The sequence below is a fragment of the Boleophthalmus pectinirostris genome, unplaced genomic scaffold (genome assembly GCF_026225935.1).
Source record: "Boleophthalmus pectinirostris isolate CB_2022bp ecotype Guang Dong unplaced genomic scaffold, ASM2622593v1 HiC_scaffold_20, whole genome shotgun sequence".
Lineage (NCBI taxonomy): Eukaryota > Metazoa > Chordata > Actinopteri > Gobiiformes > Gobiidae > Boleophthalmus > Boleophthalmus pectinirostris.
This window is the reverse complement of record NW_026571153.1, coordinates 12,263,010-12,286,605: the sequence shown is the minus strand read 5'-3', so window position 1 is coordinate 12,286,605 and position 23,596 is coordinate 12,263,010. Positions and strand designations below refer to the sequence as shown.

The 23,596-nt window shown below is 38.9% G+C and overlaps 1 protein-coding gene across 1 annotated transcript in view; it reads right to left on the bottom strand.

Moving 5' to 3' along the window:
* Nucleotides 1-23,596, bottom strand: part of LOC110159334 (glucosidase 2 subunit beta-like) — a 384,952-nt gene that overhangs the window by 337,516 nt on the left and 23,840 nt on the right. Inside the window, 1 exon segment of the mRNA XM_020923884.2 lies at nt 13,447-13,513. Within this exon segment, the coding sequence (XP_020779543.2) occupies nt 13,447-13,513 (67 nt within the window).

Genomic DNA, 23,596 nt, shown 5'->3' with positions numbered 1-23,596 from the left:
GTCGCTGGTGCTAGGTTAGTGCATGTAAATGGCCATAGTTATCCCTGTCACTAAAAACAGTCTTACCCACTCCACAAAAAACACCGGAAACAAATCTATTATTACACCAGACTGTCGATGTGAATGTCTGTGTTGATAGAATAATTTTAGAAGTAAAACCAACCTTGCATTTGAAGGATTTATGTCTGAGCAGCAGCGGCGAGTTGTACTTCCTGATAGAAAGTTTGGCAGCGGCGGACTGATATATGAGAAAATAGTCCCTCAACATGTGACGATTCATGCGATGCAAGGTTAGTCTTATTATCTTATCTTATTACATTATTCTATCAACAGACATTCACATCGATAGTCTGGCGTAATAATTGTTTGGCTTCGGGTGTTTTGTGGAGTGGGTAAGACTGTTTTTAGCGGCAGGATAACTATGGCCATTGACATGCACTAGCCTAGCACCAGCGACCTCTGCAAATACAAGGACTGGATGGAATATTTAAAAAAGTGTCTCCACATGTCTCCAACACTCTGGCTCACTAGGAAATGAGGTCCTATGTCCAAAATTCTTGACTGTCCCTTTAACCTAATTATTCACTGTGATGACTTTATAAATGCTTTTGTACAACTTTATTTAGTCATATTTTAGTCCTGGTCCAGCTCCAGGTTTAGTCCTAGTTTCATTCTTACTCTGGTCATTATGGCATTATATGGACTTTTCCACCGTGATTTTAGCCACAGCTTCCCCTCACTGCACACACAAACACACACACTCGGAGCAGGCCAGTGTGCCAGCTGGCAGTCATTTGGCAACCCACTGCAGGATTAACTGGTACCAGTATGCTGCCCTATAAATAGAGAGTACCAACTGCTCCAGGAAATGAACCATGATGGAGGCTCCCAAAGGCCCCCGAACAGGTTGTGCTTTTTATCCTTCCTCTCTCTCTCCCTCCCCCACTCTCTTTCTATCTCTCTTTCTCTCTATTTTTCTATCTGTGTCTCACCTCACAGCGAAATGGTCCCAGGTTCACCTCCCGGCTTTACTGTGCGGAGTTTGCATGTTTATAATAGGCCACAGTAGTCTTGACCAAGTCTGACAGGCTGCCTCAGCTGCACTAAACGATGGGTCAAATGGAGAAGACAAATTTACCTACGATGAGAATAAAATGTACCTTAACCAATTTCTACCTCTATCTTACTCTTTCTCTCTTTATGACTGTCTCATCACCAGAAATTAATTATTTAAAAAGTAATTTCAATAAATCTATTATCTGTAATGAGTTTTTATCTGGTTGTTTATGGCACCTAAACTTTACTTTATTCAGAAAAGTTAGATTTTGGTAAATACATTTTATTCTCATCGTAGGTAATTTGTCTTCTCCATTTGACCCATCGTTTAGTGCAGCTGAGGCAGCCTGTCAGACTTGGTCAAGACTACTGTGGCCTATTATAACATGCAAATCCGCACAGTAAAGCCGGGAGGTGAACCTGGGACCATTTCGCTGTGATGAGACACAGATAGAAAAATAGAGAGAAAGAGAGATAGAAAGAGAGTGGGGGAGGGAGAGAGAGAGGAAGGATAAAAAGCACAACCTGTTCGGGGGCCTTTGGGAGCCTCCATCATGGTTCATTTCCTGGAGCAGTTGGTACTCTCTATTTATAGGGCAGCATACTGGTACCAGTTAATCCTGCAGTGGGTTGCCAAATGACTGCCAGCTGGCACACTGGCCTGCTCCGAGTGTGTGTTTGTGTGTGCAGTGAGGGGAAGCTGTGGCTAAAATCACGGTGGAAAAGTCCATATAATGCCATAATGACCAGAGTAAGAATGAAACTAGGACTAAACCTGGAGCTGGACCAGGACTAAAATATGACTAAATAAAGTTGTACAAAAGCATTTATAAAGTCATCACAGTGAATAATTAGGTTAAAGGGACAGTCAAGAATTTTGGACATAGGACCTCATTTCCTAGTGAGCCAGAGTGTTGGAGACATGTGGAGACACTTTTTTAAATATTCCATCCAGTCCTTGTATTTGCAGAGGTCGCTGGTGCTAGGCTAGTGCATGTCAATGGCCATAGTTATCCTGCCGCTAAAAACAGTCTTACCCACTCCACAAAACACCCGAAGCCAAAACAATTATTACGCCAGACTATCGATGTGAATGTCTGTGTTGATAGAATAATGTAATAAGATAAGATAATAAGACTAACCTTGCATCGCATGAATCGTCACATGTTGAGGGACTATTTTCTCATATATCAGTCCGCCGCTGCCAAACTTTCTATCAGGAAGTACAACTCGCCGCTGCTGCTCAGACATAAATCCTTCAAATGCAAGGTTGGTTTTACTTCTAAAATTATTCTATCAACACAGACATTCACATCGACAGTCTGGTGTAATAATAGATTTGTTTCCGGTGTTTTTTGGAGTGGGTAAGACTGTTTTTAGTGACAGGATAACTATGGCCATTTACATGCACTAGCCTAGCACCAGCGACCTCTGCAAATACAAGGACTGGATGGAATATTTTAAAAAAGTGTCTTCACACATCTCCAACACTCTGGCTCACTAGGAAATGAGGTCCTATGTCCAAAATTCCAAACTGTCACCTTAACATATTATGCTATTTTTTAAATATATGTTATAATGTTGTTTCCTCATCAAAAACAAACCTGGAGTTGTGCTTCGTTTCATTCACACATGTTTAACAAGCAAACAGAAAACACTTTGTTCCACGTTGTGATTTCATGTGGTAATACAGGAAAGTGTCCCACTGTGTTTTTACCTCCACACAACTTTACTTAAATCATTTGGATCATTTCAGACCCAGAATTGCCTATCGATACAGAAGGTAAAAGGACCTCTTAACTTGAAAACTACCGCTTCATGACATCACAAGGTGCATTCTGAGCTTTGGAGATCTAAACGGACCAATAATAAAGTGTTACTCAAACATGTCTGAATCACACAAAACACAGCTGCAGGTATGTTTATAAAAGAAAGTAACAACAGGCTTAAATAACATGGCTTAAAGCTCTCAAGAGTCAACTTTGCATAATACAAGACCTTTAACTGTGTGTCAAAAAAATCATGAAACATGATTTTCAAAAATCATGAAACATGATTTTCAAAAATCATGAAACATGATTTTAAGTAAAAATCAGGTACAGCGCCTTTAAATTATGATTTTGATTTGATTACAATCTCTTGCGCTGCCGTTTAAGGTATATTAAGTTTATCCTAATGCTACATAAATCAACCATGACAGAGAGGCGTGTGTTAAAACCTGTTTTAATTTGATCTGCTGGTGAAGGCACATTTGATCTTATGAATCTCTATTAGAAGAAAGCAAAGACTAAAAATAAATCTAAATATGAACAGAATTTTTTCACACTTGCTCTAAAACTGTGAAAACACTGACTGAATATTTATGTGTAAACGCAATTACCGGAATAATGAGCAGCATGTCAAATCGTCACATTATTTTTGTACTCAACTATGTCTCTCTCTCTCTGTTTCGGACTCAAAAACTTTAAGAAAAAACACAAAAAACTATCATCAGGCAATTACTGGTGTCTAAATGGGCATCAAAATGAGATTAGTTCACAGTATAAATGAGAGAACAATTATCTGCAAATCTGCATTCAAGATAATTAGCAATTCCAATCGAGTGGATTAAGAACCGGGTAGTGTTTTGCTGTGTGCCATTACAGACAAAGATTTTTGGTGCGAAGAGAAAGAGTTGAGCGCTAGCTAATCCGATTTTAAGAGGGCAAAGTACTAGCCAATATGCATCAGGTATGAGGCCTGCACGATTTCTAATTCTAGTAAGGAGCATTAAAGGCCACATATTATGAATTCTTGTGTCTTAAAATCCCTTTTAAACATACTTTTAGTTTGTCCGGGAAATCCAGAATGATGTCTCTGTATTTTTTATACACATTTATATCAGTCTAGTCTCCAAGCCCTCTGCTGCATCTTAAGTCTGGCCAAATGTGATTGAGTAATCAGATTTGGTTTGGATTTCTTCAGTTCATTGGTCATATATCATTTACAAATAAAATCTATTTTGTCTCACCTCAGATGAACAGAGTTTACTGCTTTGCTCATTAATTCTGCAGAAATCCATGATATTTGTTAGATCATTGTAGTTTTTTTCCTTTATTTTTTCCTATACGATGGACCATGTGTGCCCGTGATTGGCTAATCCACCTGTCAATCACACTCATCTGAAAATGGGGAGATGTAAACAGTGAGTAAGAGAACACTTCTGGATTCACCAACTTAAGACTCTAGCTTCTCATGGACTGAATGTGGAGTTTGATCTAAGATGTTTTTTGTGATAGACTTAAACTATTTCTGTATTTTATAAAATGTTTTTTATGTAAATATCTAAACTGTTGTTTCTTGTTGTAGAATGGGCTGAACTCACTGGGTGACCTCACTTTGGGACCTCCCATTCATTGGAGGGGTATATGGGCACCTGGGCTGGCAACCATTTTGTGTACTGTGGTCCAAGACAAGAAAAATATCTGATGAAGGCTTTTTTTGCCGAAACGTTATTTTGATAATAAAAAAGCTTTTGGACATTGGCCAACCGAGTGTGCTATGCATTTTTTTCACCCTTGTCGAGATGCAACAGTGACCAGACTCACCTCTTCTTAGGTATTGAAGAGTATTGGGCACTTTGGGATTAGTATTTCACATTTTCTAACTAAAAATACTGTCTACATTTGTATAACATACTTGATAAACAGCACCTTGATTTCCAATGAGGCATTTGGCATTGGAGCTCCCTCTGCTGTCAGCAACGGGAATGAACAAAGAGACAATAAATGAAGTCGTAAGGCAACGTGACTATTATGCCAATAGAGCCATGCGTATGCTGTGAACACAATTTGCAAGAAAAACGAGTCCAGTGACGGTTGACACACATAAGAAAAACACAAACTGAGCATTTTTAGGGTTCAGAGAGGATGACTTTGGTTTAATGGATTAATGAAACAAGCACGAATGAATCACAATACTTGAAATCAACGCTGAAGTGTATGTTTAGCATGAAAAGGGCTTATAAACTCATTGTTGTGAGTAAGGATGATCAACACACATAAGGCAAGTGAGGAATAAGTTTGGATTTGATCGCAATATATCGCGCTGCCCTATCAGATACAGCAACTTTATCATAATGCTGCGTAAATCAACCGTGACAGAATGGGGGAAATCTGGCGTTGTAGCATAGAAAAGCACTACCTTCTGCTTTATTCAAATGGTCATCGATACGTGTCTGGCTTCGGAGATAGCCAGCTCACCGAATCCAGTTGACTGATGGGCTGAAACAATGGCCTGCATAGGAATAAGCAGTACTTGCAGATATTTCAGCTTAGTAATGTGTTTATTTAAGAGCACCAGCCCGTAGAGAGAGTTACGGTGAAGGCGAGGAGGAGTGGAGAGATGGAGCTAGGGAGGGGTCCAGGCTGAATAATAGTACATACAGTATACAGACGTGGGGATGCATAAGTGGGCATACGGCGCTCCATTGGAAAAATTGCTGCACAAGCGCTTTGGCGGTGGAGGAGCCATATGTTTGAGACAGGCCGTTCGGTTCAGTGCAAGTCTGATTTGGGGAATCGGAAAGAAGAATTAGAGAGCCTCCAATATAGAAATATAACTTCAGTTCAGCTATATCAGAATGGTAAAGATATAAACCAACTATGAATTTCTAGTATTTAACAATTTAGTTCAGGAGTAATGCTCTATCTGTGCTTTGAGTCAGAAAAGGCTTATACGCCCATTATTTATTTGGTATTTATTACCAGAATTTACTATATTTTTCAAATATTTTAAAGTCCCACCACACAACTTTTTAGTCAACAAATAGGTATTATGTTTTTATTACACTGAAAAACATGTGGTCAGACTGTGGGCAGGCTTGCTTCTCCACAAACTTGACTCTTACTTGGCTTCGATCTGTTTGTTTCCATGTATATTCTAACATATAACTCCATAGGAAAATGTTCCAAAGTATGGCTTTAACTATTTATTTCACATAGGCAACATTCCACCTTCCAAAAAGTTATGCATTGCTTTAAAGGTCGTACATTACACAAAAGTGACTCTTGTAACCATGAATCATAAGTCTGGATAGTTTTTAAGTTAACAGTTACCTTTTGTTCAGTAGATTGGCAATTTAGGGCTGAAATCATCCAAATGATTCTAGTGAAGGTGCGTGGAGTTTAAAAACACAATGGAGGAGTTCAATCTGTGTATCATTTGTTCATTCGTTTTTCAATATAAAACCAAAAATAAGAAAACAAAAAAAACAACAATTTTCTTCATTATTCGTCTCCAAAACCAAATTGAAAAAATGCATAATGATTCATTTTTTCAGTTTTCAATTTTGTGTTTAAAATGAATAATGGAAAAAAACGGATACCGGCTGTTTCCAGTTTCTGTGACTTAAACTGCGATGTCGGACTTTTACGCCGCGTACAGACTGAACCAGGACTAGACCAGAACTAAACCAGGTCTAAACCAGGTCTAAACCTTTCTCAGTCCTGGTCCCACTGGTCCCAGTCTCAGTTCTGGTTTGATCCTGGTCTCAGCTCCTGTCTCACTCCTAGCCTCAGTCCTGATCTTGTCCTCCTGGTCTAGTCCCGGTCTAAGTCCCAGTCTCAGTCCTGGCCCTGGTCCTGGTCTGGTCCCGATCTCAGTCCTGGTCTCAGTCCTGATCACCCGACAGTCTATGCAGGAGTAACTCTGGGCCTGTCCCAACACTCCTGGTTTAGACCTGGTTTAGACCTGGTTTAGACCTGGTTTAGTCCTGGTTTAGTCCTGGTTTTTCATTGTTATCCATTTTTTCATTTTGGTTTTGGAGACAAATAACGAAGAAAATAGTTGGGGTTTTTTTCCGCTTTCTTATTTTTGGTTTTATTTTGAAAAAACAAACAAACGAATGATATGAATGAGTTCCTATATTACCACATGACATCACAAGGTGGACCAGAGTGTTTTCTGTCTGAGAGAAGAACTCTAATGGAGGATTTTTGTTTAACCATTAACAAAAATGCCAGTGATAATGGCTAAACATGACCTCTTTGGGCGATTTGGGAGATTTCTGGAATACAAACAAAAGCACTACTCCAGCCATTCTAAATTTGAGTTAGAAAATGATGCAGTAGGAGGTGACAAGAGCTGGTGATTGGCTATTAAACAATGCAAACACGACGCAGCTTATTAGATAAAAGTTGGATGAAGAATAAATTGCAGAAAAATAGTTTTGGGAGAAAGATGTGTGTGCTCGGAGCTCAGACAGATGAGATGTCACTGGCTCTGAAGTTAGGTGGAACTAATGTTTTTGCTCCAGACATATTGATGTGAGCCAGATAGTCATAAAACAGCCATTTGTCTTACACACAGCAGCACCAAAAGATAACAAATATTCTTGTAATAAACCCCTCTTAAGGATATTATCTCCACTCTACTCTAAAATATGAGTGAATTTGGTTTATTTGCATCCCCCATTCGAAGTAACATCAATTATACTAATTCAAAGCATCTCGTATAATGTTACTTTGCGCGCATGCTGTTAGAGCCCATATCGTCTATTAACCGACCCAGTATGCAACCAAGAACTGTGTCTTTTGGGTATATTCTATTTTGTACCAAACAAAAACAAAATAATAAGAATTTGCAATATGATAATAAATCTAATTTGTTTACAAGAGGAAATTAGCATATAAGTTAGAACGTATTAGCATAAGGTTGTATGGAAGAGTTGGGGAACAAGAAACACTACAGTTATCTTGTTTTTGCAATGGTGAAAACTAATTCTGTTCTTACAGTTAAGGGGTAAATGCTGAACATAGTTACTCATATGATTTAATGGCTTGGGGTAAGAAAACGGCTCTATTTTACAATGGTAAAAAAACAACAACAAAAAAACAAGGTGGACCCGTATGCGTTTTAGTACGTTTTGAGTTTCGATTCAAATTTCTACGTGTTGAAATAAACTGCTATTGAGGTCAAAATAAATCTGTTTTGTTTGTTTGTTGTCTGAGAATCATGAAGTGTGTAGTTAGCATGCTAGTTGTGCTAGTGATGGCCTCTTCAAGCTGTGAAAAGCACTCAATCTCATGGCGGTGAATAATTAGGATGCTTGGAATGCAAAAAGCGACTGCAAACTGCTTAAAATTAACTAGTTCTGTTTTTCACATTTTTAAGACAACAGATTCTCCTTCTTATTTTGAGGAACAGCTAAACTAAACCATGCCATGTGAACTAACAACACTAAAGGTCAGTATTGTTGTGAAACCAAATAAACCAAACCAAATAAAATAGTTGAAAATAGCTTCTTATGTTGGCAGTATTATCAGGCTTGGCCAGACTGGGATGCTCCAGCGCGTGCAGTGCTTGGCCCTGGTTTCGCGTTTGCCAGAAGTGAAGACAATGATGGATGAAGTGAGAATGGACCCAGTGACAGTGGAGAACCGGATTACCAAAGCCCGTGGCCTTTTGGAAGAACATCCTCTGTTGTGCGCTTGGTTATGGAGCTCATGTTCATGTCCTACTTAGGGCTGCTACAGAGGTGCTTTCAATGACAGATGTACTAGTACAGTAAAGCTGCCTGAGTTTGGACATGTTTTATTTTTGTTGCTATAAATTATTTTTAGTTTAGCTCAGTTTAGTTTCAGTCAAATATTGTTTTGTTTTAGTCAACAAAAATATCATGTAAGTTGACCAAATTCATAATAGTTAATTGCAAACGACCCTATGTGTGTGCTGAACTGAATGCAGGTTAAACTAGGGCCCGAGCAATATATCAGTTGGCCAATATTATCGGCCGATATGAGTACTTGGAGACATATTTGCTATTGGCCTAAAGCTTGGGCCGATAGTTTAGGCATGTTATACCTCATTATAAAGCTTGGACTCTCTAAATCAGACATGTCAAACTCTTGGCCCGAGATATAATTATAATTAGCCCACGAGATCATATCAAATATATATTAGAGCTGACCCGCCCGGCTACAAATAGACTATATAGACAATATTTATTTAAAATTTTGTTATTATTTTATATTTTGCTTGTTCTGGATTCAGTGTTTAAGCAAAACTATTATTAAACATTTATTTTAATAAGAAAAGGTTTAAAATTACACATCTCGAAAGAAGAGAAAACATGCAGATGTTAAAATTTTTCAGTAAATATTATCTTTGGCCCACCACTTAGTTCCAGTTTTTAATTTCGGCCCTCAGCGAATTTGAGTTTGACTGCTCTAAATTAAGTCAATTTAATCCAATTTACAGACAGATAAATGTCCTAATATGTGGTGCAGCATCAGTATTTATGTGCAGAGTAATTTGTCTGAGTCTGTGATGCCGTACTGCCCCTGAACGCACCCCCAGAGTCACGTCACTCACATGGGCTTGTTTACACCCGTGCGCAGCCATAGATCCATGTGCACAACACTGAGGTGCTGCTTTAAATGCTCTTGAGTCTGATCCACAATACTGACGATAAATAAAAGTGAACTTTAGCGCTGTTTAGCCAGCAACAAAACTACTGCTTGTTTTATCGGCATTAAGTACCACGGTGCACACGCATTTACCAGTGCACTACCATAGCAGTAGTTTACTTTCTTTCTTTACTGGCTAGAATGTGATGCAAAAATGCCATTAAGCCGACCTGCTGCCTATAAATATGACCGCAAAGAAGCAAAATAACAATAAATGTAACTTAAACAAACCCAATTTAAATCCAATAGAGCCAGACCTAAGTTTTATAATCAGTTGAAGATTTAGAAGACTTTAGATTAATTGAATTTTTACATAACTAAACATACTGTCTGTTATATATTGGCAGCTCCAACTCCCATTTTATCGGTATCATATTGGCCGTAAAAAAATCCATATCGGCCGGGCCCCATTTTATGATTGTACATTTTGCATTCAGAATGTTATGGTTGGATCTTTTATGCGTTATAATGTTATATATGATGCTTTATTTCGTGTCCTATATGCTTGTGTTAGTGTCTGAATGTAAATTATGCAGCACTGAGTGTCCAGAGTGTCCAAGACAAATTTCCCTTATGTGGACAATAAAGTGTGCTTCACCTTACCTGACCTTACCTTACCTTGAGTCAACCATAAACCATATTTTTTATTTTAACTATAAAAATCTGTACTGCATTGCTTCATGGGAGATGTTAAAATCTTGAATGTTGAGTTTGTTTATTGTCTGGTTTGGGGCTCTGGTTTTGAAAAGTGAAACTTGGATCTAGTCTCTTCTCATTTCATGATTCATTTATTCGTTCATTTATGATTAATTATTTTAAATGAACAAAAATATCTGTACTCTTAGTCGACGAAAATGTCTTCATGTAGTCATGGTAAGTTGGCGAAAAATATGACACCGACAAAAATACGACAATCACGAAAATATTTGAGTGTACAAAATTAACAGGCTTGGACAGGGGAGCAGCTTAGGCCCGGGCTTGTCATGTGGAGATGAGTTTTTTTGAGCGGAGACAGAAGAAAAGACGAGCGTTGTGCCCTGCAGTGCTCCCATGCTGATGGTTAGGAGAGGTGTGCTTTTTCAGCCTTACACTTACACTCCCTGCCTGTCAGAAAGCTACTGGTCCAAGGACAGGATATCTGGACCGGTCAGCTGGGAGAGCGAATTGTGCAAGAGTTTTAGTGATGTAATGCACCAACTTAGAAGAAAGGTCCAGAAGTTTGTCTTTTATAGGGCATGATATGATGTTTCTTGTTGAATGTCTTGTAGGGCTGTCAAAAGTATTAAAGATCAGATACTAATTGAAAGTAAAACGAGTATCAAAACTAGATACTCGGTTAAGCACGTATCGATGTTGAAAAAAAAAAAAATCAGATAACTGGATAAAATTTGACCATTCCTGAATAGATTGTTAGTTTGAGTCTATTCTTTAGTGTCAAAATCAACTAGTCTACTGTTGTTAAAGGGACAGTTTGGAATTTTGGACATTGGGACTCATTTCCTAGTTAGCCATAGTGTTGGAGATGTGTGGAGACACTTTTTAAAATATTCCATTCAGTCCTTGTATTTGCAGGTTTGGTGCTAGGCTAGTGCATGTCAATGAGTGCGTATACATGCACATCAATAACCCGGTTATTAGCCATATCCCAGTTATGTCAGTATTCGGGTTACTGCACCGCACTGAGAAACCGGGATACTCATATCCGCGTATATATGATCAAATGGAGTATCCCGGTTTCTTGACATAATCTTACAAATGCGCAGGTGCAAAAATTAACTTAAATAAATTTCATAAACCAGGAAAAATACAAACCGTGAGCTCCTTTAGCATAAGAAGCTAAGGAGCTACGAGATCTCCCACAATCCACTGTGCAGATTCTTCATTAAAATCTTCTGCATAAATAAACTCAACTTTACAACATATAAACCATAAACACTATAGAGCTACATCAGCCCGTTTGATAATATAATTCAGCTCTGATCACATTTGTTTACGTTTTACAGAAACGAAACTTAAAACCGTTTGGCTAATTAGCATAAACTGTTAGCGGCGACAAAAACAACTCGCTCCTTGCGCCGCTGATGTGATCAGTTTCTTTTGGACTAAATGACACGACTCTGTGGATTATGTGTGTTCTTTCTGTGACAGAAGAGGCGCTAATGATGGTAAGTGTGTTCCGTGCGTATAGAGTATAGGAGATAGTTCATGTTTTAGCTTTTCAGCGATCACACGAGTGCAGGTCGTACGAGTGCAGATTGTACGTTTGCAGGTTTAGCGCAGCTCTTTATTTTTACAGTCATTTCACTCGTTTGGTCACTTTATTTATGTTGGTCAATTTATTTATGTGACTACTGTTGTGGTGAAAGGCTGGAAAGTGTCTTTTGGACGCATGCGCACTCAACTTTATGTTGCAGTAACCAGGGTACTGCGTATACATGCCACAAGTAACCCGGTTACTATCGGAATAAACCAGCTACAGTAACCCGGTTTCTAATAACCGGGATACTGCCATAACCGGGTTACTGAAACCGGGTTACTGCGTTTACATGCACCATCAAGAAACCGGGATACTCAAAAAACCCGATCATAACCGGGTTATTGATGTGCATGTATACGCACTCAATGGCCATAGTTATCCTGCCACTAAAAACAGTCTTACCCACTCCACAAAACAGCCAAGGCAAAACTATTATTACACCAGACTGTCGATGTGAATGTCTATGGTGATAGAATAATTTTAGAAGTAAAACCAGCCTCGCATTTGAAGGATTTATGTCTGAGCAGCAGCGAGTTGTACTTCCTGATAGAAAGCTTGGCAACGGCGGACTGATATATGAGAAAATAGTCCCTCAACATGCGACGATTCATGCGATGCATGGTTAGTTTTATTTCAAACATTGTTCTATCAAAACACACATTCACATTGACAGTCTGGTGTTATAATAGATTTGCTTCAAGTGTTTTGTGGAGTGGGTAAGACTGTTTTTAGTGGCAGGATAACTATGGCCATTGACATGCACTAGCCTAGCACCAGCGACCTCTGCAAATACAAGGAGTGGATGTAATATTTTTAAAAGTGTCTCCACATGTCTCCAACACTCACTAGGAAATGAGGCCCTGTGTCCAAAACTCCAGACTCTCCCTTTAATTTTAATGTTTCATTTTCTTACTTGCCTGAAGAAAAACAGATGGAATTTAGCTATTGTGCTAACCAGGGTATATCTATGTTGAAGCTGCTTGCTGGCACAATGATAACATGCACCGACCAATAAAAATAAAAAAAAATATATATATATATATATATATATATATATATATATATATATATATATATATATATATATATATATATATATATATATATGTATATATATATATGATCAAATAAAATCTATATATATAAATGCAGTTGGTGGATTTCCTAACTACTTTTTGTTGTTTGGTTTTTCGTTATTTCTCCTGGTAACAGGATGTTGTGAGTGAGAAGCACTTTGTAAATAGACCTTTGCAAGAGAATTGTTCAAATCAGAAAAAAAATTGCTTCCCTCTTAGAAATTATTGGGTTTGCAGGCAAGTTGTCTCAATAGAAACGTTACTGCTTTGAAATGTTATTGCTTTGCCTGATAGTGCATGTTTAACAGTCAGAGTAGAATTTATTTTGTGATTGTTGGTCCCTCGTGATCATCTCATTCATACCCAGTCCTTACGAGAGCAGTTCATTTCCTAAATAATTATATTTTGGTCGTTGAAATAATCAGATCATGTAGTGAAACAAAATTAGTCTTTGTCATTCTATGCAACCATTCATTTTAGGTCATGGCCTTCCATTTGAGAATTTGTGGATTTCAAAAGAGGCATGGATTTAAATCAGCATAAAAATAACAACTATTCACAAAACTGAAAAAAAGTGATATGAACGAGATGCCATATTTGTGGTATTTACCTGCCGTCTTTGTTGCTGTCCAAAAGGTTGAAAAGCCCCACTGCAGAGCTGTTGTATCTCGTGTGACCTAAAACAGACAAACACGTACACGGGTTACTTAGCGCTAAACCAATGTTGACATTTGGAGACACGATAAAAACACGATTAGCCGAATTTGTCGTTAGCACACATCTCCACTATGAGCCTAACGCTGGCTGACGAAAGTGGGCTTTTTTAGAATGCTAGAGGACTGGGGAAGAGGATGGAGGATTCTTTGGCAATCAGGCAATGAGTCAGTCACGCTGCGCAGGAACATTTGGTTTTCACTGTATGGGGAGAATGTAGTCCAGAATGTAATCAGGGGGATTTGTGCTGCTGTGGCTGCTATGACAGAGAACTCCCTCTCCTCCACTATTCACATGAAAAGAAGACGGAGCTCGAACTTCCTCGTGGAGCATGTGACCCCAACTGATCCATTTTGTGTGAAGAGGGTACGAAGAGGAAGTTCTAGTATGCATCGTGCGCATCATCACAAGTGCAGCAGAAAGGGGCAAGCTGATTGGCCTCTGAGCCTGGGAGCTAAGTACTTTACATAACGCTAATTGCGCATCCGCTGCAATTACCTCGGTGTGCTAATTACAGAAAGGCTAATTGTGAAATGAGTTTTTTTTAAACAGTGTACAGTGCTCAAGTGGAGGTTGAAAAGAGAGCTTATGAATCGACTTGTAAAACGTATCCACTTAGTTTAAAGTGCATATGACAGGTTAGACAAATCATTTCACTAAAACATAGTTAACATGTAGTAATTAGATTTAAGATTTTACAAAAAAAATGTGTCTAGTTTTTTTTCTGATTTTCGTGAAGTTTCTCATTTTACTTCCTGGTTGGACATGGGCAGCAGATATGACACATGCAGAGGTAATTCCACTGTTACCGTAATGGAAACAAGGGACAAAACATTTAAATTGCACTATGATTAGATTAATAAAACACATGCATCAATAAACGTCCTTTACTATGCAAAAATGATTCTTGCTATTTAAGCCATGTTAGAATGCTGTTCTAATCAAAAACCTAGCTGGAATCGTGTTCTGTTTCATTCACACATGCGTGAGTAAGCCTTTATTTTTAGTCTGTCTACGTCTAAAGCTCAAATTGCCCTTGTGAAGTCATCAAGCGGCAATTTTTGAGTTAACAGCTACCTTTTACCTTTAGTTTAGTAGGGACTGGCAGTGCCCGGGTTGAAATCATCCAAATGATTCTAGTGAAAGTGTGTGGAGTTTTAAAAACACACTGTATTACCACATGACATCACAAGAGTTTTTAGTTTGAGAGAAGAACTCAGTCTAAGGTGGCGTCCACATGACAACATTTTTTGGTCGAAACTGTGAATTTTTTTCGTTTTGGCCTTTAGTCCACTTGGAGCTGGTGTTTCGGGTGGTGGTTTTTGAAAATGGGTTCCAGATTGGAGAGCAAACCGCAGCTTTTGCAAAACAATGAAGTTGCGACCCCGTCATTGCAAGAAGGACTTTATGCACATGCGCTCTTTGTAGTATTGTGTGTCCAGTGGCTCTGACTGTATCGTGTTTACAGCACCACATACAGGTGAGGCATCTGTATTACATCATTTTCACTCAGTGCTCCGCTGTCATCTGGATGAGAATATTTATTGATCCGACACGTGTGTGGATGCAAATTTTTTTCAGCACGCAAAAAAAATAAATAAAAATCCAGGAGCGTTGTCGTGTGGACGTAGCCTAATTTGCAGGGTTTGTGTGTGAATGAAACAAAACACAAGTCCAGGTATGTTGATGAGGAAACAATATTACAATATCAATCAGAAAATAGTGCAATATGGGCCCTTGTGTGTGCTTGAATTTTTTTTTTAATCAAATCAAATTGTGTGTGCTTATGACATAGGTAGAGGTATTTGGTTTTGAAAGTCAACGCCACTTCCTGTATTTTTGTACTTTTATTCAATTTTTTTTTTTTCTAAAACACTATAATAAAAATTAACACAAGTATTATCCCTCCAAACTAAGTAACAATTAGAAAACCGTGTAAAGCCGTCACTTTAAGATGACCTCAACATAACTTCTTCACCACTTTAGTTATCGACTCAACCAAGCAGCTATTTCTCTGCAATAAACGCAACATCTGTCATATTAGGAGCTCTGGTCCTTTGTTGAAAGCACTCGCAATTCCCTACCCAACGTTTGACATTCTCCACCCGTTCTGCACACAGCCCAGAAGAGAAATGGTTGCGTAGCCTCCCCCTTTTCTGCTGCAAGAGCCTGGCTATGAAAAACAACCATAAGGACGATGGATGGAGTAGCAGCGGTGTGAAGGTAAGAACCAGGAGAGAGAGGTTGAATCTTTAGGCCGGTGGCACATATAGGGGCTATGTTTACTAATAGACACCATCACTCATCCACCCATGTTACCGCAGCAATAGCACAGCACACTCATAAAAAAGCGCAGAGGCCCAAAAGAGGGGAGAGAAAATGGAAGATATCAGCAGGAGATGGGAGATCTATGCCTTGGCTACAAACCATGTTATCCAAACAAGAGCTGTCTTTGTTAGCACTGCACTCCAAGTCGAACAAAAACACACATTCTGCTTGCTTTTATATATCCACAAGCCACACGCAATATTTCCAGGCAGGAAATTACCCCTCTCTGTGAGCTGAAAAATGTGTTTAGGATTGAAATAGATGAAAAGGCTGCAGGTGTGGAGCCGAACTTTTACTTTACGAGGAAAGAAAGGCAAAGCAGGAATGGGGCTTTTAATCTAAGCGCTGCATCCTGTGGAATTATTCACATGGGGCTGCATTCAGAGAACACCGCGCTGACTTGAAAATGAATTGTTTTGTAATTTAAATGTGTTTAGGTATTCAGTAGCTTTCTGACTGCAGTTGCTACGGCTTTTTCAAACATAAATCCAAACACTTTTGAGCTTTATGGTGGAATTGACAGTGATATAGGAATTAGCTTAGTTGAGCATTAGAGCTAAACAAAAATATGTAATTGTTGATTTTTCTGACAAGCTTTGTGGTTGCAATTAGATTTGCCATTTATGTTTTAATAATAGGCTTATGTTCACATTTAAATGCGTTCTGAAGATTTTACAAAAATACAGAAGTTTGAACTGACAAACTACTGAAAGAATCATTTTTGCTTGTACAATTTTGAAATACAGGGTTAGCAGTTTTATGCAGAGTTGGGTCTTTGGCACAATTGCTCTTACCCTGGTTACTGCACCGATACACCGAGAGTAACGTATTATCAGTGATTATTCCCTTTAAAAATGGCAGCAGCAAAAGGTTTGAGGTGGTCTAATGGGGAATGCCCTTTAACAAATTTGGGCCAATGAAAATATCCAAATTAAGAGGAATAAAACTCAACAAAGACTCCCTTGTGTATGGAAAGATCAGCGAGGAGCTCAAACTCACCCAACCGAACCAAAAGCAATGTAGAGATAAACTGAAAACGCTCCGTGGTTTTACGTATTTGAGTAATAATAAGGTTCAAAAGTTACTTGAAAAGTTACTGACTTTTATTTAGTACCAGACAATATAGTCCAAGTTATTCCTCAAGAGTCTGAATGTCCAAACAACATGCTTTTACTATCAAACAATTGGCTATAAACCTCTGAAAAGGCCCAAGCTCATCACTGACTACTTCAAAGTAGTGATGGTCAAATGAGACGGAGCTCCGGAGCACGTCTCGTTCTTTCTGAAACAAACTGCTTCGAAGCACTGCCTCGGAGCTCGTCTTGCAGCAGCCGCTCACGTGACCAAAGTGTGGAAGTGTCTGTCCCTCCCCCTACTGCTTTGCTCTGCGTATCAGTCGCTTCAGTGTATCGCAGCGTTTCATTGGCCCAGCGAATGTTCCGCTCTGCGATTGGTTCAGAGTGCTTCAGAGTGTTCAGCGCACTTCTGTGGTTTGACGAGCGCTAAACTGTTACAGTATAAAAGATGCACCAATATTTCTAAAAAATGTTGGGTAGTGAGGAGTATTGTGTGACGTTAGTGGTGATTTTGGTGACTTTTGGCGACTTTTGGCCTTTGTTTCATTTTCGATGGCATCTACAAGTGGAAAAAAGCGATCCATGGTTTGGGATCACTTTGATCTAATTCCACCTAACAATGTAACACCTACTTTTCTTATTTATTTATGTTGCTCTTTACATATTATTTTAAATCATCATTATTATTGTTGTTGTTGTTAGGTACGGTGTATGCTCTGCACACAAGTATTGTCTTATTATTAAATTTGTCCACTAGAGGTCAGTGTTTCTCCGCGGCCTCAGACACGTCGAACCATTTCAGACAATATTGCGACTGAGGTGTCAATGCTTCACGAGGCTCCATTCGCCCATCACTACTTCAAAATGATTAAAATGTAATTAAATATCTTAAAATACGGCGTTATCTATTGACTTGGCAACAACCATTCAATACAGTGAAAGCCTAATTATAAGAAATCCACTCAGTTGAAACCCATTTCATTAGTCATGTGAAAATTAGTCAAAAATGAAGACAGCATTAAATACACTTTGTTGTTAAAAAGGATGGACAAACCTTCCCAGTTCCACACTTGTCACTTGCCTGTTTCGGAGCTGAGCAATGTCCTTAAACAGTTTCATATTGTGATTAATTGTACGGTTGGCAATTAGGCGACAGAGGCATTCAAGGTTATGTCTTAAGTGCTTATTGAGAGAGGACCCACGATTGGAACAGGGTAAAAAATGGAAAGGACAAATTGACAAAAGTAAAAAGAACGCAGTGTAACCCTTCTTCCTCAGACTCACACAGGGTTGGTGCGACCTTACGGGCTCAAAATGGAGGACCGTGACACAGTTCACTCAACGACTGATTCTCTACTGGAGGTTTTGGAGGTGGGCAAGCAAATGAAATGTACGGTCTGAAAATAAGGACAGGATTTTGGAATGTTTTGGTAAATTAGTGCTAGCTGGGCAGACAGTGTAGCAGCAATTTGTGATATAGCAAGTTTAAGCTGATATGAAATTACAGTCGTAAAATGTGAACGGGTCTAACTGGATGTGAAAAAAGAGTCAGTATCCCAGTGAAACTACTGATGTGTGAAAATGATATTATTTGAATACTCTACTAGAACTGCAGTTGCGACTACTAAAAGCTTAATCATCCATTAGACCAGCCATTTGGAGTTCAGAAAATGTAATCAGTTTTAAAGGCCTTTATTTGTGCATCAATTTCTTAATCTACACTGTGTAACTTTTCTGGTGGTGGGTCTGCTTTCCTTATGTCTCCATGGAGATGTTATTGCTTGACCTTAAACTTGCCTGACATTTATTCGATTAGAGATGTTTCACTGCTAAATTTACCGTACAGTTACAGGCAACTATAGGCTCACCTCTCCGTAGATTACACCTGTAACTTGGCCTGGTAGTGTCATCTGCTTGTCTCCATGGATATCTTTAATACCCTACTGTGGCACATTGCAGGCAAAACTGAAAACCTGTTGGGTAATACTTAGCTTGTGACTAGGGCTGGGTATCATTAAGAAGTTGCCAATACGATACATATCTCGATACAGTGCACTTTCGATTCGATACGGTTCAATAAAAATGATGTCTGTGATAAAAAAAAAAGTCACTTCTTGTGCAAAGTTAACATGAAACACACACATTTTAATCCTCAAAACAGTGATAATGTCAAATGTGTTGCGTAAACAAGTTTCCTTCTTCCAAACAAGCAACAAAACTGTAGCGCTGTAGCAAAATAATAATAATTTTGGTTAGCTTTTGATTGAAGTTTCTACTTTTACTTGTTTCTATTGTACACATTTTATTATATTTAGTTATTTTAGGCATATTTTTGGGCATATTTTTCTCAGTAGGAGCCCTCTGCCTCAGGAGCGGAGGTCGGCTGTGGCTGCCGGTTCTGTCCTGTGGGCTCCTGGTGGAGAGTTGGTGCTTGGGCTTCATCTCTCCCCTGGGCCCTGTGGTGGTTCCTGGTGGCGGTGGACGTCTCTCTGCTCCTGGTGTAGACGGCTCCTCTGATGCTGCTTTCTCAACTGGTTTGCCTGTATTCAGCCTCACATTTTACTATGTGTGGTTTTATGTATTTTATCATGTTAGTGTGTGTGAGTGTGTGTGCGTGTGGGTTGTTTGGTTGTGTGGGGTCGGGCAGCTGTGGGGGTTGGGTAGGTGGGTGGGCGGAAGGAAATGTGGGATTGTTTTTAATCACTGTAAAAGCACTTTGTTTTACATTTGTGTATGAATAGTGCTTTCTAAACAATGTTTGATTGATTGATGGATTGAAGATAATCGAATAAAATATACCAAAAAATACTCTTGGCGATATATCGATACAACTGCCCATGATATCGATACAGTATCATCACATTAAACGATATGATATATCGATATTCTGATATTTTTGCACACCCCTACTTGTGAGTGTAAGATTATTTGAGAGGGACTTGTTGAACAGTACAGATAATCTCACTTGTTGTTGTTTCATTTAAGTCAGCTCTTTTTGGTCAGGTTTTGTTAAAACAAAGCTCAGATTAAAGTCTAAGATGCATAACAAAGCTTCAGACTGAATAGAACCTTCAGTTAGCATCACACCCCCAAGGAACATTGAAGACATCCGCTGCAAAGTATCAATCTAATCGTACACTTGTCAGAAAAACTGCAATTTGATGTTTTTTCTCAATCGTTCCTATCGTACCTACTTTTAATTTCTCACTTCCATCCATCATTCAAACATATTCTTTGGACGAAAATCTGGAGTTTAGTGATACAACCCACCCTGATGCATTTCATTTCTGCCTAAACGCACACATTTTGTACAGCACGCCTCACTGGGAGACAACTGGAGACGCAGTCCAATGGAGAAATCAGGTCAACTGCTGGATTAGCGAATGAACTTGAGGAAATCCCCACAAACTGCCTGTGAACTCGCAGCCCCTGTAGCTTCGCGAACGGGGACAACATCTTAAGAAAAACGGGGAAAAAAACTCACTTCTTCTTGATGTGATGTGATCATATCAAATTCATTACAGCGAGACCGCGTCGTGAACTCAAAGCTTGTAGCATTAGAAGAGAAAATGCTTTTGTTTTTCCTCTGGGATTTGCTATACTAGTGGATTTCCGCATATGTCGGCAAAATGTAAATGAATCAAAAATAAATGACTTTAGATCAGACATTAAAATATTGTTGAATATATGTATGCATTTTGTAAGCTATAAGAAGAACAGTAATATATTTGATACCGTATACTTCTAAGCTCACAATAAGAGCGCTGTAGACCCTAGAGACTGGTTTGATTGACAGCACCGGTAAAGGCATACGCTGTAACATTCCCCTTTGCCGCCTCAGCTACTTGTTCCAACAGATTTTCATTTGGGGTTTGACGGATGCTATTGACGAGCCATAAAGTGTGAAAAACAGTATAGGAGTATAACAACAGAGGGAGGAAAATACAGCATTTGCTATATTTAAAGGTGCGCTGTTTAACTTTGCTGGTGGAGGGTCTTGCAGCCTGGTTGTTTCCCTGAAATGTTCCACAGTTTGGCATTAAATGTATACTATAAGAGGGCAACAGACAGCACAAGGCCAAGTAATAGGTTAGATCTGTGGAGAGACAGTCAGGAGCAAGTTTTTAACTAATAAAAAGAATTGTAATTGGATAAATGCATAATGGATACGTTTAATGACATATTGTGAAACATTACAAACAAAGCAATGTCATCTCCATGGATACTCCACCAGAAAAATTACAGAGTGTATCTTTAATTGTGATGTGGCTTGTCTATGGGATTCACTGTTGGAGTTTTATAAGTTTAAATGGGCCAGTGCTCAAATGTGTTTATAAGGCTGGAGCAGGTTATGGTTGGAAATAGGGCTGTGTCAAAATATCCTGTACTTTTAAAGATTTCAGTTATGAAAAAGTTAGCTGTGACACGCACATTTTTATCTTAAACAGATTACCACACATGTAAAGAAATACTGTATCAGGTTTTGTTGACAAAGAAAAAGTGATTTGCTTTCAAAAATCTGTCCCTGTGGTTGGTCTTGGGTTTGATGTTCAGTCGACAGGTCTGGACAAGAAAATTATATGATGTTTGACATGAAAATAGCTACGTCTATGTTATATTTTAATGTTTGTGAGGTTTTACGCAACACACTTTCAAAAAGAACATGTATAATTGCCCATAATTGAAAATAAGATTTTAAAAACACCAATTAAAGAAAGGCTATTTAAGGTGCACTTCATAACTTTTATGTTGGAGAGTCCATCTGCTTGTTTCTATGGAGATGTGCTCGCTTTGCCCTTGTTTCACCAGGCCAAATTACACTGCAGTGCTGTGGAAGGGCGACCCTGTCAAATCCAGATTTCAGAACACAGGATAAGATTAGGCTACCCTGTTTTTTTTTTCTTATAACCATTAGGATTAGCCTGCAGAAATGACAAATCATATACAATCAAGAGGGAGGGTGTTGACTGGTATAAACCCGTCAATGACATTTATGTGCGCTCAAAGCCTCGCCAAAAGTCGCTGAAGAGTGTTTAAAACTGTTAGCGTTTTATTTTAAATCATAATTGGTGTGTAAAACTGTCATCTGAGCTACAAGCTAACAAACTCTGAGATGAGATTTCCAATGGTTTGTGTTGGGAAGTTGGATCTGGAGTGGCGGAAGTTATCACGCAGCCCTGGACTGTTTTGGTTTATTTTATGGTATAAGTTGAGACAAGTTTTTTAAAGTTACTTCTGCTTGTTACATGTTACCGGCAAAATGTTTTCTTAATCTTAAACTTAACAATTTTCCTTATCTTCATACAATCCTGTTCCCAAAATAAGCCTTAACCATTTCTTTTGCCTTAACCTTAACCATAACATTTAACAACCCTGGTGCCACCCAGTGCCTCCGCCCAATTTAATTTCTCTCCAGCGTCTAGGTCAGGAATCGGAATACACTTGACGATTCGCAAAAACCTCAGAAGTGGAAGTTCAGGCACCAGCCAATCAGTGAAGAGCCATACATTCTGTGTTGGCAACAATTCCCAAGATCGAGGATTTAAAGCCGGAACAAAGAGAATGTTTTGTGAATTTTCTCAAGGGGAAAGATGTTATTGCCCTTCTTCCTACGGGATTTGGGAAAAGCTTAATATACCAGTTAGCCCTGTTAGCAGCACATTACATACGTCACGACCAGATAGCAGCGATTGGTTAAATGAAAAAAAGTACCTACCTACTGTCAAGCGAACAAATCCTAATGCTGCGAGGTCAGACAGCTTCTACGAAGTATAACTAGCTGATGAATCAGGCTACTTCTAATGAGCAATCACGGCAGACTGTTGCTCCCGACTCAACATTCTTAACTCATTAACCATTTCCAAACTTATGCACATCTGGTAAACATGTACTGCTAAACTTTCTCTTTTACGTGTTACTGTGAGGAGGATAAATGACACAAATATAATGAAATCAACATGTTATATACTTTAACATGGGGATTGGCTTCACCACTAATTTGCATGTGAAAGAGCGTTTAATTTGGCGTAACTCCAGCGAGCAGTGCCTCTATTTTTGTTTGAAAACGAACAATTGGAAACAGGGAGGGCCTTTAACTGCATTTTACGTTATCATAATCATTAAAATATCGCAACATAAGGCTATAGGCAATTGTTAAAGAAATGGGACTGGCTGAGATTGCCTTGTCTTTAAGTAATTGAATACCCTGCAGATGCACAACCCACATGCCATCAGCGTTATTAGAAGAGCATAATAAAAGACACCAGATGGATCACCAACATGGACCGGACATGCCAACGCGGCACACGAAATGAAAACTGATGGTGCGAATATGTGGAGTAATGGAGCTCAAAGATACGGCCTCAGCACTGTAGGGGGCGCTAAAGGTCACTCGGCGCAGCAGGAAAGGAAAGATGGATGCTCCTCACACCATATTGTCATGACCTTTCTCCGATCAAAACCGCGGCTAAGTTTGGATCCAAGCTGACGTTAATTACCGAGGATTTAGGGTGTCCATCATGGATCCCAGTTTAGAAATGGTCAAAGGTTGAGGATGATGCAATCTCTGCAAATAAGTCAGAAAGTATTTTTAGTGACCTGAGTGTCAATAAGGATTTGTTCCAGCCAATACTGGTATCCAAC